Raw genomic sequence first — 16,631 nt, 5'->3', positions numbered from 1 at the left:
TCTCTCCTCTCCCATCCTCTCTCCCCCTCTCCTCCTCCTCCCTCTCTCTCCTCTCCCCTCTCTCCTCCTCCCCTCTCTCCTCTCTCTCCCTCTCTCTCTCTCCTCCCTCTCTCCTCCCTCCCCTCTCTCCCTCCTCTCCCTCTCTCCTCCCCTCCTCTCTCCTCTCCCCTCTCTCCTCCTCTCCCCTCCTCTCTCCCTCCCCTCTCTCCTCCCTCTCCTCTCTCCTCCCTCCCTCCCCTCCCCTCTCCTCCCTCCCTCTCCTCCCTTCCCCCTCTTCCCAGGTGGTCTGTATGTTGGTGACCGCCCACCCCAACCTGATGAGCAGCCACGGGACAAGGCGCCACACGCCCCTGCACCTGGCCGCCCGCAACGGGCACCACTCAGCCGTGCACACCCTGCTGGAGGCCGGCATGGACGTCAACTCCCAGGTCAGCTGTCTAGGGGTCAGGGTCACTGTGGAGTCAGGGGTGAGCGGTTAGGGGTATGGGTTGGGAGTGGGGTGAGGAATGGTTTAGGCTAGCTTTTATTCTGCAGGTGTGTTGTTGGGGGGGGGTCACTCTGCATTTCTCCTTCAATACAACATGTTCTCCTGTAGAGGGAGGTGAAGAGAGGTGAGCTAAAGGTCAACTCAGCCTGAAAGGAAAACTCCTCCCAAAAACCGTCTTTTGGTTTTCGTTTCATTTTGTCAGCAATCAAGTTTTCAAGATATGTAACTTTCTACATATAGAAATGATCCCTGTATGATGCATTTAGCATCACATGGTAGTCAGGGTGAAACCAGGCTTCAGCTTTGTAACAGTTCTCTTCCCTCCTGCAGATGTTGCTCCAGTAAATCTGACTGTCTCTTTAGCTCAAGATACACTTCCCCTTGTAATGAATGTTTCAAGCCTGTCTCCTGTGTTTTTAATGAGTTGGTACAGTATCTGAGGACAATCTTCCTTCTACTCAACCACTTTCTGTATATGGTTTTGCGGTAATATTCGCAGAACACAGTAACGCACAGTGTGTGTGATTGTGAGGGGTGGTCGGAGTAGGTCAAGGATGATTTTGAGGTGTGTGTGTTGTCTTCATACATACAGTACTGTGTGTGTGTGATTGCTTAAGATATAGAACACGTGTGTGTGTGTGGGGGGGGGGGGGATAGAATGATGTGGTTATTGAAATAAGTTAATTATTGATGGGGAACAGAGAGGGAGACAATGATGAGAGTAGTACGGGGTGTTCCTGAGTTCATACACCCTCTCTCTCTTCACCCCCGCCCCTCTCTCTCTTCATACTCCCCTCTCTCTCTTCACACTCCCCTCTCTCTCTTCATACTCCCCTCTCTCTCTTCATACTCCCCTCTCTCTCTTCACTACTCCCCTCTCTCTCTTCATACTCCCCTCTCTCTCTTCATACTCCCTCTCTCTCTTCATCACTCCCTCTCTCTCTTCATACTCCCCTCTCTCTCTTCATACTCCCCCCTTCTCTCTCTTCATACTCCCCTCTCTCTTCTTCATACCCCCTCTCTCTTCATACTTCATACTCCCTCTCTCTCTTCACACTCCCCCTCTCTCTCTTCATACTCCCCTCTCTCTCTTCATACTCCCCTCTCTCTCTTCATACTCCCCTCTCTCTCTTCATACTCCCCTCTCTCTCTTCATACTCCCCTCTCTCTCTTCATACTCCCCTCTCTCTCTTCATACTCCCCTCTCTCTCTTCATACTCCCCTCTCTCTCTTCACACTCCCCCCCCTCTCTCTTTCATACCCCTCCCCCTCTCTCTTTTCACCCCCTCCCTCTCTCTCTTCATCTCTCTCTCTTCATACCCCCTCTCTCTTCACCCCCCCCACTCTCTCTTCACCCCTCCCCTCTCTCTTCATCCCTCTTCATACCCCCCTCTCTCTCTTCATCCTCCCCTCTCTCTCTTCATCCCACCCCCTCTCTCTTTCACCCCCCCCCACTCTCTTCACCCCCCCCCCTCTCTCTCTCTCACCTCCTCTCTCTCTTCACACCTCTCTCTTTTCATCCCACCTCCCTCTCCCTTTACCCCTCCCCACTCTCTTCTCTTCACCTCCGCCCCTCTCTCTCTTCATCCCGCCCCCTCTCTCTTCATACCCCCGCCCCTCTCTCTTCTTACCCCCGCCCCTCTCTCTCTTTACCCCTCTCCTCTCTCTACTCTCTCTCTCACTCTCTCTTCATACCCCTCTCTCTTCTTCCCCCCCCCTCTCTCTTCATACCCCGCCCTCTCTCTTTCACTCCGCCCCTCTCTCTCTTCACCCCGCCCCTCTCTCTCTTCACCCCGCCCCTCTTCACCCCGCCCCTCTCTCTCTTCACCCCGCCCCTCTCTCTCTTCACCCCACCCCCCTCTCTCTCTTCATCCCACCCCTCTCTCTTTCATCCCCCCCCCTCTCTCTCTTCTTCATCCCCTGCCCCTCTCTCTCTTCATCCTTTACTCCCCTCTCTCTCTTCATCCCTGCCCCTCTCTCTTTTTCATCCCACCCCTCTCTCTCTTTACCCCCGCCCCTCTCTCTTTACCCCCCGCCCCTCTCTCTCTTTACCTCACCCCTCTCTCTTTCATCCCGCCCCTCTCTCTCTTCACCCCGCCCCTCTCTCTCTTCATCCCGCCCCTCTCTCTCTTCATCCCGCCCCTCTCTCTTTTCATCCCACCCCCCTCTCTCTTTACCCCCGCCCCACTCTCTTTACCCCCGCCCCTCTCTCTCTTCATCCCGCCCCCTCTCTCTTTTCATTCCCACCCTTCTCTCTTCTCTCTCTTTCTCCCCGCCCCTCTCTCTCTTTACCCCCCCCTCTCTCTCTTTACCCCGCCCTCTCTCTCTCTCTTACCCCCACCCCTCTCTCTCTTTCCCCCGCCCCTCTCTCTCTTTACCCCGCCCCCCTCTCTCTTACCCCCCTGCCCCTCTCTCTCTTCCCCCCCCCCTCTCTCTCTTCCCCCCGCCCCTCTCTCTCTTCACCCCGCCCCTCTCTCTCTTCACCCCGCCCCTCTCTCTCTTCACCCCGCCCCTCTCTCTCTTTACCCCACCCCTCTCTCTCTTCATCCCGCCCCTCTCTCTCTTCATCCCGCCCCTCTCTCTCTTCATCCCGCCCCTCTCTCTCTTCATCCCGCCCCTCTCTCTCTTTCATCCCGCCCCCTCTCTCTTTACCCCGCCCCTCTCTCTCTTCACCTCCCCCTCTCTCTCTTCACCCGCTCCCTCTCTCTCTTTACCCCCCCCTCTCTCTCTTTACCCCCGCCCCTCTCTCTCTTTTACCCCTGCCCCTCTCTCTTTACCCCCCCCCTCTCTCTCTTCACCCCCCGCCCTCTCTCTCTCTTCACCCCGCCCCTCTCTCTCTTTACCCCCGCCCCACTCTCTTTACCCCGCCCCTCTCTCTCTTCACTCCGCCCCTCTCTCTCTTCACCCCGCCCCTCTCTCTCTTCACCCCGCCCCTCTCTCTCTTTACCCCCGCCCCACTCTCTTTCCCCCGCCCCTCTCTCTTTACCCCCGCCCCTCTCTCTCTTCACCCCACCCCTCTCTCTCTTCATCCCCCCCCTCTCTCTTCATCCCGCCCCTCTCTCTCTTCATCCCGCCCCTCTCTCTCTTCATCCCGCCCCTCTCTCTCTTCATCCCGCCCCTCTCTCTCTTCACCCTCCCCTCTCTCTCTTCACACTCCCCTCTCTCTCTTCACTACTCCCCTCTCTCTCTTTACCCCGGCTCTCTCTCTCTTTACCCCCGCCCCTCTCTCTCTTTACCCCTGCCCCACTCTCTTTACCCCCGCCCCTCTCTCTCTTTACCCCTGCCCCACTCTCTTTACCCCCGCCCCTCTCTCTCTTCATCTCACCCCTCTCTCTTTTCATCCCACCCCCCTCTCTCTTTACCCCCGCCCCACTCTCTTTACCCCCGCCCCTCTCTCTCTTCACCTCACCCCTCTCTCTTTTCATCCCACCTCCCTCTCCCTTTACCCCCGCCCCACTCTCTTCACCCCGCCCCTCTCTCTCTTCATCCCGCCCCTCTCTCTCTTTACCCCCCCTTCTCTCTCTCTCTTTCCCCCTCGCCCCTCTCTCTCTTTACCCCCACCCCTCTCTCTCTTTACCCCCGCCCCTCTCTCTCTTTACCCCCGCCCCTCTCTCTCTTTACCCCCGCCCCTCTCTCTCTTTACCCCCACCCCTCTCTCTCTTTACCCCCGCCCCTCTCTCTCTTCACCCCGCCCCTCTCTCTCTTCACTCCGCCCCTCTCTCTCTTCACTCCGCCCCCTCTCTCTCTTCACCCCGCCCCTCTCTCTTTTCATCCCACCCCTCTCTCTCTTCACCCCGCCCTCTCTCTCTTCATCCCGCCCCCTCTCTCTTCATCCCGCCCTCTCTCTCTCTTCATCCCGCCCCCTCTCTCTCTTCATCCCGCCCCTCTCTCTCTTCACCCTCCCTCTCTCTCTTCACACTCCCCCTCTCTCTTCACCCCCTCCCCCTCTCTTCAACCCCGCCCCTCTCTTTTCACCCCTGCTCATCTCTCTCTTCACCCCTCCCAGCTCTCTTTTCTCCCCTCTCTCCTCCCCTCTCTCTCTCGCTCTCTCCTCTCTCTCGCTCTCCTCCCCTCCCCTCTCTCTTCCCCTTCTCACTTCACTCCCCCCCTCCCTCTCTCTCCCCTCTCTCTCTTCTCCTCCCTCCCCCTCTTCTCTCCCTCTTCTCTCTCTCTCTCTCTCTCTCTCCTCCCCTCCCCTCTCTCTTCTCTCCCCTCTCCCCTCCCCCCCTTCTCTCTCTCCCTCCCCCCTCTTCTCTCTCTCTCTCTCTTTCTCTCCCTCCTCCCCTCCTATCTCTGCCTCTCTCCAAAGCCACACTGTCAGATCTGTGCTTTGACATTAAGGAGTGGAAGGAACATACAGACCCACAGATGGTGGGGTAAATAGCAGTGTGTGTCAGTGCCTAGTAAAATAATTACATTAAAGCCCATCGTTTGAATGAATGAGGATATATCTCTCTCTAATGATGAGGGGATTCTATATGAGAGACCTGCTGCTCTGTAGGCAGGTAGAGAACCAAGGGCAAAAGTTGAGCCTGCTGGATATAAACACACACATTCAGACCCCCCCTACACACACACACACACACACACACATTCAGACCCCCCCCCACACACACACACATTCAGACCCCCCCCTCACACACACATACATTCAGACCCCCCCTCTTTCACACACCCACACACACACACTTCAGACCCCCCCCTCTCACACACACACATTCAGACCCCCCCTCTCACCCCCGCACACATTCAGACCCCCCGACCCACACCTTTATACTTCTTCAAGCTGTAAAGTGAATCTGAAACTAAGTGTCAAACTATAATGAAAGGCCCCGAGTTGCGCAGCGGTCTAAGGCACTGCATCACGGTTCGAAACCCCAGCCGGCCGTGACTGGAAGCCCCATAGGGTGGCATACAAGTGGCCCAGCACCGTCCTAGATAGGGGAGGGTTTCTTCTGGTAATTAAACTAATTTACCAACGTCGGTTCAATTACTAATTAGAGAGGAGCAAGTGAAGCAAGTGGTTTCACTCTCGCCAAAATCTATCCAAAATATGCCCAATACGTTTCTATGGGTTAATTTTGGACCTAAACTTGTCTCCGGCCTTCCTGCCTTTGGGACAACAACACTCATTGTTAGGGCAGATACATGCGTCTCGTCATTGTATACAGATCTCTGGATGGAGACAATGGAATATTTTCAATGTTCTGGAAATTGAATGTTCACATTTTTGTTTTGGAATTTCCATGAAAAAGCTCTAATAGTCATTGTAAGGTCATAAAACATACAATAACACATACATTTGATGGGACTTCAAAATAGCACGTCTAGGTGGGTCATGTTTCGGAGTTGCAGCGACGAGACACGTCTAGGTGGGTCATGTTTCGGAGTTGCAGCGACGAGACACGTCTAGGTGGGTCATGTTTCGGAGTTGCAGCGACGAGACACGTCTAGGTGGGTCATGTTTCGGAGTTGCAGCGACGAGACACGTCTAGGTGGGTCATGTTTCGGAGTTGCAGCGACGAGACACGTCTAGGTGGGTCATGTTTCGGAGTTGCAGCGACGAGACACGTCTAGGTGGGTCATGTTTCGGAGTTGCAGCGACGAGACACGTCTAGGTGGGTCATGTTTCGGAGTTGCACGACGAGACACGTCTAGGTGGGTCATGTTTCGGAGTTGCAGCGACGAGACACGTCTAGGTGGGTCATGTTTCGGAGTTGCAGCGACGAGACACGTCTAGGTGGGTCATGTTTCGGAGTTGCAGCGACGAGACACGTCTAGGTGGGTCATGTTTCGGAGTTGCAGCGACCGACACGTCTAGGTGGGTCATGTTTCGGTGTTGCAGCGACGAGACACGTCTAGGTGGGTCATGTTTCAGGAGTTGCATGCGACCGGCGTGACACGTCTAGGTGGGTCATGTTTCTTGCAGCGGCCCCGGGTCTGGTGGGTCATGTTTCGGAGTTGCAGCGACGAGACCGTCTAGGTGGGTCATGTTTCGGTGTTGCGCGACTGGAACCGTCTAGGTGGGTCATGTTTCGGAGTTGCAGCGACGAGACACGTCTAGGTGGGTCATGTTTCGGAGTTGCAGCGACGAGACACGTCTAGGTGGGTCATGTTTCGAGTTGCCGATTTAGACACGTCTAGGTGGGTCATGTTTCGGAGTTTAGCGACGAGACACGTCTAGGTGGGTCATGTTTCGGTGTTGCAGCGACGAGACACGTCTAGGTGGGTCATGTTTCGGAGTTGCCCGACGAGACACGTCTAGGTGGGTCATGTTTCACCCAGATCTCTAAGGTCATGGGTCATGTTTCATTGCAGTCTCATGTTTCGGTGTTGCAGCGACGAGACACGTCTAGGTGGGTCATGTTTCGGAGTTGCAGCGACGAGACACGTCTAGGTGGGTCATGTTTCGCGACGAGACACGTTGTGGGTCATGTTTCGGAGTTGCAGCGACGAGACACGTCTAGGTGGTCATGTTTGGAATTTCGATGTTTCGGAGTTGCAGCGACGAGACACGTCTAGGTGGGTCATGTTTCGGAGTTGCAGCGACGAGACACGTCTAGGTGGGTCATGTTTCGGAGTTGCAGCGACGAGACACGTCTAGGTGGGTCATGTTTCGGAGTTGCAGCGACGAGACACGTCTAGCGGTGTTGCAGCGACGAGACACGTCTAGGTGGGTCATGTTTCGGAGTTGCAGCGGCGAGACACGTCTAGGTGGGTCATGTTTCGGTGTTGCAGCGGCAGACGTCTAGGTGGGTCATGTTTCGGAGTTGCAGCGACGAGACACGTCTAGGTGGGTCATGTTTCGGAGTTGCAGCGACGAGACACGTCTAGGTGGGTCATGTTTCGGAGTTGCAGCGACGAGACAAGGTCGTAACTGGCAATGGGAGAAAATGTGCCTGAAGAAAAACAAAAGAAAGGCCCAACACCAAAACAAAACCCCCCTCAGTCTCCAGTCAAACAGAGAGGAAGTCCGTCTTCTTTGTGAATCGATTTCCTCATTTTCCAGTGACATCACCAACTAATCGCCATTGGAAGAGACACAGGAAGGGGTTTGAGGGGGGAAGTGGGGGAGGTGTATGCGTGTGTGCTCCCTCCAAACTCATCGCCCAGTCACCTCTAGTTCCATGTCACCGAGGGTTGTGAGGCTTTCTGTCTTTTCTCCATTTGGATCTTTTTACGTTCCTGTTGTTGACCTGGTCTTCTACATTCTGTGGTATTGGATGATCAGATGCCCTTTCATTGGCATGCTTTGACCTTTGAACTGTAAGGGTCAGTCAGACGCACCAGGATTAGTTGTGTTGGAACACAGGAGGAGCAGTTCTGGGTTTTGATTGGTCGATGTGTTGGATTTTTGGGGTCTTTCCTGGCTGTGTTGGTAATACCTTGGTGATAGAGGAAAGACTAGGTATAGTGTGTGTGTGTGTGTGTGTGTGTGTGTGTGTGTGTGTGTGTGTGTGTGTGTGTGTGTGTGTGTGTGTGTGTGTGTGTGTGTGTGTGTGTGTGTGTGTGTGTGTGTGTGTGTGTGCAGGAGGCAGGAGCCTGGCTGGGTGTTAGTGTGAGAGATCCAGTGTGTGTGTGTGTTTTTAAAGTGCTTGTCTAAGTAATCACAGTTACTGTACACTAAATCTTTGACAACTATGCAAATCCAAGATGGCGCCCAGTTTCTCTGCATTGCATCATGTCACCAATTGTATTCTACAGGGCCTAATGCCACAAGCATCCAGGCCATATGGAGAGGGAGGAAACTGCTGTTTCCACCATGCGACTCGGTGTACAAAGAGTTTTCTTGGGCGATGTCTTATAATAAATGTTTTCTTTCTTTCTCCCACATCACTCTCCCCTCTTGCCTTCTATTATTCGGTATTCTTCTCTTACTCTCTCTCTCACTCTCTCAATCTCTCACTCTCACACGCTCTCTCTCAGACGGAGAATGGCAGTGCTCTCCACGAGGCAGCTCTCTATGGGAAGATGGATGTGGTTCGTCTGCTGCTAGACTCAGGTGGGTGTCATGAGAGAGTCCATGTACCCCCCCTCATACCTCTGTCTCTGTCCCTGTTTCTGTTCTTATGTCTACGTAAACCTGTCCCCTGTGTTTACCCCCTCATACCTCTGTCTCTGTCCCTGTTTCTGTTCTTATGTCTACGTAAACCTGTCCCCTGTGTTTACCCCATCATACCTCTGTCTCTGTCCCTGTCTCTGTTCTTATGTCTACGTAAACCTGTCCCCTGTGTTTACCCCCCTCATACCTCTGTCTCTGTCCCTGTTTCTGTTCTTATGTCTACGTAAACCTGTCCCCTGTGTTTACCCCATCATACCTCTGTCCCTGTTTCTGTTCTTATGTCTACGTAAACCTGTCCCCTGTGTTTACCCCCCTCATACCTCTGTCCCTGTTTCAGTTCTTATGTCTACGTAAACCTGTCCCCTGTGTTTACCCCATCATACCGCTGTCCCTGTCTCTGTTCTTATGTCTACGTAAACCTGTCCCCTGTGTTTACCCCCTCATACCTCTGTCCCTGTCTCTGTTCTTATGTCTACGTAAACCTGTCCCCTGTGTTTACCCCCTCATACCTCTGTCCCTGTCTCTGTTCTTATGTCTACGTAAACCTGTCCCCTGTGTTTACCCCCTCATAACTCTGTCCCTGTTTCTGTTCTTATGTCTACGTAAACCTGTCCCCTGTGTTTACCCCCTCATACCTCTGTCCCTGTCCTTATGTCTACGTAAACATGTCCCCTGTGTTTACCCCCTCATACCTCTGTCCCTGTCTCTGTTCTTATGTCTACGTAAACCTGTCCCCTGTGTTTACCCCATCATACCTCTGTCCCTGTTTCTGTTCTTATGTCTACGTAAACCTGTCCCCTGTGTTTACCCCCTCATACCTCTGTCCCTGTTTCTGTTCTTATGTCTACGTAAACCTGTCCCCTGTGTTTACCCCATCATACCTCTGTCTCTGTCCCTGTTTCTGTTCTTATGTCTACGTAAACCTGTCCCCTGTGTTTACCCCCTCATACCTCTGTCCCTGTTTCTGTTCTTATGAGTATGTAAACCTGTCCCCTGTGTTTACCCCCTCATACCTCTGTCCCTGTCTCTGTTCTTATGTCTACGTACACCTGTCCCCTGTGTTTACCCCCTCATACCTCTGTCCCTGTCTCTGTTCTTATGTCTACGTAAACCTGTCCCCTGTGTTTACCCCCTCATACCTCTGTCCCTGTTTCTGTTCTTATGTCTACGTAAACCTGTCCCCTGTGTTTACCCCCTCATACCTCTGTCCCTGTCTCTGTTCTTATGTCTACGTAAACCTGTCCCCTGTGTTTACCCCCTCATACCTCTGTCCCTGTCTCTGTTCTTATGTCTACGTAAACCTGTCCCCTGTGTTTACCCCCTCCCCTTACCTCTGTCCCTGTCTCTGTTCTTATGTCTACGTAAACCTGTCCCCTGTGTTTACCCCCTCATACCTCTGTCCCTGTCTCTGTTCTTATGTCTACGTAAACCTGTCCCCTGTGTTTACCCCCTCATACCTCTGTCCCTGTTTCTGTTCTTATGTCTACGTAAACCTGTCCCCTGTGTTTACCCCCTCATACCTCTGTCCCTGTCTCTGTTCTTATGTCTACGTAAACCTGTCCCCTGTGTTTACCCCCTCATACCTCTGTCCCTGTCTCTGTTCTTATGTCTACGTAAACCTGTCCCCTGTGTTTACCCCATCATACCTCTGTCCCTGTTTCTGTTCTTATGTCTACGTAAACCTGTCCCCTGTGTTTACCCCCTCATACCTCTGTCCCTGTCTCTGTTCTTATGTCTACGTACACCTGTCCCCTGTGTATACCCCCCTCATACCTCTGTCCCTGTCTCTGTTCTTATGTCTACGTAAACCTGTCCCCTGTGTTTACCCCCCTCATACCTCTGTATCTGTCCCTGTCTCTGTTCTTATGTCTACGTAAACCTGTCCCCTGTGTTTACCCCCTCATACCTCTGTATCTGTCCCTGTTTCTGTTCTTATGTCTACGTAAACCTGTCCCCTCTGTTTACCCCCTCATACCTCTGTCCCTGTTTCTGTTCTTATGTCTACGTAAACCTGTCCCCTGTGTTTACCCCCTCATACCTCTGTCCCTGTCTCTGTTCTTATGTCTACGTAAACCTGTCCCCTGTGTTTACCCCCTCATACCTCTGTCCCTGTCTCTGTTCTTATGTCTACGTAAACATGTCCCCTGTGTTTACCCCCTCATACCTCTGTCCCTGTTTCTGTTCTTATGTCTACGTAAACCTGTCCCCTGTGTTTACCCCCTCATACCTCTGTCCCTGTCTCTGTTCTTATGTCTACGTAAACCTGTCCCCTGTGTTTACCCCCTCATACCTCTGTCCCTGTCTCTGTTCTTATGTCTACGTAAACCTGTCCCCTGTGTTTACCCCCTCATACCTCTGTCCCTGTCTCTGTTCTTATGTCTACGTAAACCTGTCCCCCCTGTGTTTACCCCCTCATACCTCTGTCCCTGTCTCTGTTCTTATGTCTACGTAAACCTGTCCCCGTGTTTACCCCCTCATACCTCTGTCCCTGTCTCTGTTCTTATGTCTACGTAAACCTGTCCCCTGTGTTTACCCCCTCATACCTCTGTCCCTGTCTCTGTTCTTATGTCTACGTAAACCTGTCCCCTGTGTTTACCCCCTCATACCTCTGTCCCTGTCTCTGTTCTTATGTCTACGTAAACCTGTCCCCTGTGTTTACCCCCTCATACCTCTGTCCCTGTTTCTGTTCTTATGTCTACGTAAACCTGTCCCCTGTGTTTACCCCCTCATACCTCTGTCCCTGTCCTTATGTCTGTCATCCCTGTTTTACTCAATGTCTACGTAAACCTGTCCCCTGTGTTTACCCCCTCATACCTCTGTCCCTGTTTCTGTTCTTATGTCTACGTAAACCTGTCCCCTGTGTTTACCCCCTCATACCTCTGTCCCTGTTTCTGTTCTTATGTCTACGTAAACCTGTCCCCTGTGTTTACCCCCTCATACCTCTGTCCCTGTTTCTGTTCTTATGTCTACGTAAACCTGTCCCCTGTGTTTACCCCATCCTCTGTCCCTGTTTCTGTTCTTATACCCTCTGTCCCTGTCTCTGTTTCTGTTCTTATGTCTACGTAAACCTGTCCCCTGTGTTTACCCCCTCATACCTCTGTCCCTGTTTCTGTTCTTATGTCTACGTAAACCTGTCCCCTGTGTTTACCCCCTCATACCTCTGTCCCTGTCTCTGTTCTTATGTCTACGTAAACCTGTCCCCTGTGTTTACCCCATCATACCTCTGTCCTGTCCCTGTTTCTGTTCTTATGTCTACGTAAACCTGTCCCCTGTGTTTACCCCCTCATACCTCTGTCCCTGTTTCTGTTCTTATGTCTACGTAAACCTGTCCCCTGTGTTTACCCCCTCATACCTCTGTCCCTGTCTCTGTTCTTATGTCTACGTAAACCTGTCCCCTGTGTTTACCCCCTCATACCTCTGTCCCTGTCTCTGTTCTTATGTCTACGTAAACCTGTCCCCTGTGTTTACCCCCTCATACCTCTGTCCCTGTTTCTGTTCTTATGTCTACGTAAACCTGTCCCCTGTGTTTACCCCCTCATACCTCTGTCCCTGTCTCTGTTCTTATGTCTACGTAAACCTGTCCCCTGTGTTTACCCCCTCATACCTCTGTCCCTGTCTCTGTTCTTATGTCTACGTAAACCTGTCCCCTGTGTTTACCCCCTCATACCTCTGTCCCTGTCTCTGTTCTTATGTCTACGTAAACCTGTCCCCTGTGTTTACCCCCTCATACCTCTGTCCCTGTCTCTGTTCTTATGTCTACGTAAACCTGTCCCCTGTGTTTACCCCCTCATACCTCTGTCCCTGTTTCTGTTCTTATGTCTACGTAAACCTGTCCCCTGTGTTTACCCCCCTCATACCTCTGTCCCTGTCTCTGTTCTTATGTCTACGTAAACCTGTCCCCTGTGTTTACCCCCTCATACCTCTGTCCCTGTCTCTGTTCTTATGTGTACGTAAACCTGTCCCCTGTCTTTACCCCATCATACCTCTGTCCCTGTCTCTGTTCTTATGTCTACGTAAACCTGTCCCCTGTGTTTCCCCCTGTTCTTATGTCATACCTCTGTCCCTGTCTGTTCTGTTCTTATGTCTACGTAAACCTGTCCCCTGTGTTTACCCCTCATACCTCTGTCCCTGTCTCTGTTCTTATGTCTACGTAAACCTGTCCCCTGTGTTTACCCCCTCATACCTCTGTCCCCTGTCTCTGTTCTTATGTCTACGTAAACCTGTCCCCTGTGTTTACCCCCTCATATCTGTCCCTGTTTCTGTTCTGTCTCTGTCCCCTCTTATCTGTCCCTGTTTCTGTATGTCTAAAACCTGTCCCCTGTGTTTACCCCATCATACCTCTGTCCCTGTCTCTGTTCTTATGTCTACGTAAACCTGTCCCCTGTGTTTACCCCCTCATACCTCTGTCCCTGTCCCTGTCTCTGTTTTTATGTCTACGTAAACCTGTCCCCTGTGTTTACCCCATCATACCTCTGTCCCTGTCTCTGTTCTTATGTCTACGTAAACCTGTCCCCTGTGTTTACCCCATCATACCTCTGTCCCTGTCTCTGTTCTTATGTCTACGTAAACCTGTCCCCTGTGTTTACCCCCTCATATGTCCTCTGTCCCTGTTTCTGTTCTTATGTCTACGTAAACCTGTCCCCTGTGTTTACCCCCTCATACCTCTGTCCCTGTCTCTGTTCTTATGTCTACGTAAACCTGTCCCCTGTGTTTACCCCATCATACCTCTGTCCCTGTCTCTGTTCTTATGTCTACGTAAACCTGTCCCCTGTGTTTATGTCCCCCCCTGTGTTTATCATACCTCTGTCCCTGTCTCTGTTCTTATGTCTACGTAAACCTGTCCCCTGTGTTTACCCCCCTCATACCTCTGTCCCTGTCTCTGTTCTTATGTCTACGTAAACCTGTCCCCTGTGTTTACCCCCTCATACCTCTGTCCCTGTCTCTGTTCTTATGTCTACGTAAACCTGTCCCCTGTGTTTACCCCCTCATACCTCTGTCCCTGTCTCTGTTCTTATGTCTACGTAAACCTGTCCCCTGTCCCTGTTTACCCCTGTCCCCTCATACCTCTGTCCCTGTCTCTGTTCTTATGTCTACGTAAACCTGTCCCCTGTGTTTACCCCATCATACCTCTGTCCCTTCTCTTACTCTTCTCATACCTGTCTGTGTTCATGTCTCGTACCTCTGTTCTTATGTCCCTGTCTCTGTTCTTATGAGTATGTAAACCTGTCCCCTGTGTTTACCCCATCATACCTCTGTCCCTGTCTCTGTTCTTATGTCTACGTAAACCTGTCCCCTGTGTTTACCCCCTCATACCTCCCCTGTCTCTGTTCTTATGTCTACGTAAACCTGTCCCCTGTCCCATGTCCCTGTCTCTGTTCTTATGTCTACGTAAACCTGTCCCCTGTGTTTACCCCCTCATACCTCTGTCCCTGTCTCTGTTCTTATGTCTACTTAAACCTGTCCCCTGTGTTTACCCCCTCATACCTCTGTCCCTGTCTCTGTTCTTATGTTTACGTAAACCTGTCCCCTGTGTTTACCCCATCATACCTCTGTCCCTGTCTCTGTTCTTATGTCTACCTGTGTCCCTGTCTCTGTCCCTGTCTCTGTTCTTATGTCTACGTAAACCTGTCCCCTGTGTTTACCCCCTCATACCTCTGTCCCTGTCTCTGTTCTTATGTCTACGTAAACCTGTCCCCTGTGTTTACCCCATCATACCTCTGTCCCTGTCTCTGTTCTTATGTCTACGTAAACCTGTCCCCTGTGTTTACCCCCTCATCATACCCTGTCCCCTGTGTGTCCCTGTCTCTGTTCTTATGTCTACGTAAACCTGTCCCCTGTGTTTACCCCCTCATACCTCTGTCCCTGTCTCTGTTCTTATGTCTACGTAAACCTGTCCTGTGTTTACCCCTCATGTCTGTCCCCTGTTCTTATGTCTACTCTGTCCCTGTGTTTACCCCCTCATACCTCTGTCCCTCTGTTCTTATGTCTACGTAAACCTGTCCCCTGTGTTTACCCCATCATACCTCTGTCCCTGTCTCTGTTCTTATGTCTACGTAAACCTGTCCCCTGTGTTTACCCCATCATACCTCTGTCCCTGTCTGTGTTCTTATGTCTTCATACCTCTGTCCCTGTCTGTGTTCTTATGTCTACGTAAACCTGTCCCCTGTGTTTACCCCATCATACCTCTGTCCCTGTCTCTGTTCTTATGTCCCTGTCTGTGTTCTTATGTCTACCTGTCCCCTGTGTTTATCCCATCATACCTCTGTCCCTGTCTCTGTTCTTATGAGTATGTCTACGTAAACCTGTCCCCTGTTTACCCCATCATACCTCTGTCCCTGTTTATCCCATCATCCCATCATACCTCTGTCCCTGTCTCTGTTCTTATGAGTATGTAAACCTGTCCCCTGTGTTTATCCCATCATACCTCTGTCCCTGTCTCTGTTCTTATGAGTATGTAAACCTGTCCCCTGTGTTTATCCCATCATACCTCTGTCCCTGTCTCTGTTCTTATGAGTATGTAAACCTGTCCCCTGTGTTTATCCCAATACTGCTGCTGATCTATCTAACAGTATGTACACGTTCTGTTCTGGAGATATCAGCAGCACTTGCAATCCATCCTGCCATAGGTTGAAAACAAGTCAAATTTTATTGGTCACATACACATGGTTAGCGAAATGCTTGTGCTTCTATTTCCGACAGTGCAGTAATATCTAATAAGTAATCTAACAAATTCACAAGTACCTTTTACACACAAATGTAAGGGATGAATAATAATATGTACATATTATATAATCATGTTTCATATCTGTGCTGTCATGCCCCTCTCCCCAAACAGGACAGTAGATTATATGGAGAGGGGGACAGTAGATTATATGGAGAGGGGGACAGTAGATTATATGGAGAGGGGGACAGTAGATTATATGGTGAGGGGGACAGTATATTATATGGAGAGGAGGACAGTAGATTATATGGAGAGGGGGACGGTAGATTATATGGTGAGGGGGACAGTAGATTATATGGTGAGGGGGACAGTAGATTATATGGTGAGGGGGACAGTAGATTATATGGTGAGGGGGACAGTAGATTATATGGTGAGGGGGACAGTAGATTATATGGTGAGGGGGACAGTAGATTATATGGAGAGGGGGACAGTAGATTATATGGTGAGGGGGACAGTAGATTATATGGTGAGGGGGACAGTAGATTATATGGTGAGGGGACAGTAGATTATATGGTGAGGGGGACAGTAGATTATATGGTGAGGGGGACAGTAGATTATATGGTGAGGGGGACAGTAGATTATATGGTGAGGGGGACAGTAGATTATATGGTGAGGGGGACAGTAGATTATATGGTGAGGGGACAGTAGATTATATGCTGAGGGGGACAGTAGATTATATGGAGAGGGGGACAGTAGATTATATGGTGAGGGGGACAGTAGATTATATGGTGAGGGGGACAGTAGATTATATGGTGAGGGGGACAGTAGATTACATGGTGAGGGGACAGTAGATTATATGGTGAGGGGGACAGTAGATTATATGGTGAGGGGGACAGTAGATTATATGGAGAGGGGGACAGTAGATTATATGGAGAGAGAGAGAGAGATTATATGGTGGGGGGCAGTAGATTATATGGTGAGGGGGACAGTAGATTATATGGAGAGAGAGTGGGGGGGGACAGTAGATGATATGGTGAGGGGGACAGTAGATTATATGGAGAGAGAGAGAGTGGGGGGGACAGTAGATTATATGGTGTGGGGGACAGTAGATTATATGGAGAGGGGGACAGTAGATTATATGGAGAGGGGGACAGTAGATTATATGGAGAGAGAGAGAGTGGGGGGGGACAGTAGATAATATGGAGACAGAGAGGGGGGGGCGGATTATATATATAAAGAGAGAGGGGGGACAGTAGATGATATGGAGAGATGGAGAGAGAGATGATATGGAGAGTGACAGTAGATGATATGGAGAGGGGGAGAGAGAGACAGTAGATGATATGGAGAGAGACAGTAGATGATATGGAGAGGGGGAGATAGAGACAGTAGATGATATGTAGAGACAGTAGATGATATGGAGA

At 51.1% G+C, this 16,631-nt stretch overlaps 1 protein-coding gene across 1 annotated transcript in view; it reads left to right on the top strand.

The window, feature by feature from the left end:
• Window positions 1-16,631, top strand: part of LOC135515718 (ankyrin repeat and sterile alpha motif domain-containing protein 1B-like) — a 358,368-nt gene that overhangs the window by 94,995 nt on the left and 246,742 nt on the right. The window contains 2 exon segments of the mRNA XM_064939410.1: window positions 282-428; window positions 8,414-8,489. Of these exon segments, the coding sequence (XP_064795482.1) occupies window positions 282-428; window positions 8,414-8,489 (223 nt within the window).

The sequence above is a fragment of the Oncorhynchus masou genome, chromosome 27 (genome assembly GCF_036934945.1).
Source record: "Oncorhynchus masou masou isolate Uvic2021 chromosome 27, UVic_Omas_1.1, whole genome shotgun sequence".
In the NCBI taxonomy this organism is placed as follows: Eukaryota; Metazoa; Chordata; class Actinopteri; order Salmoniformes; family Salmonidae; genus Oncorhynchus; species Oncorhynchus masou.
Note: the sequence above shows the minus strand (reverse complement) of the source record. Positions and strands in the feature narration are given on the sequence as shown.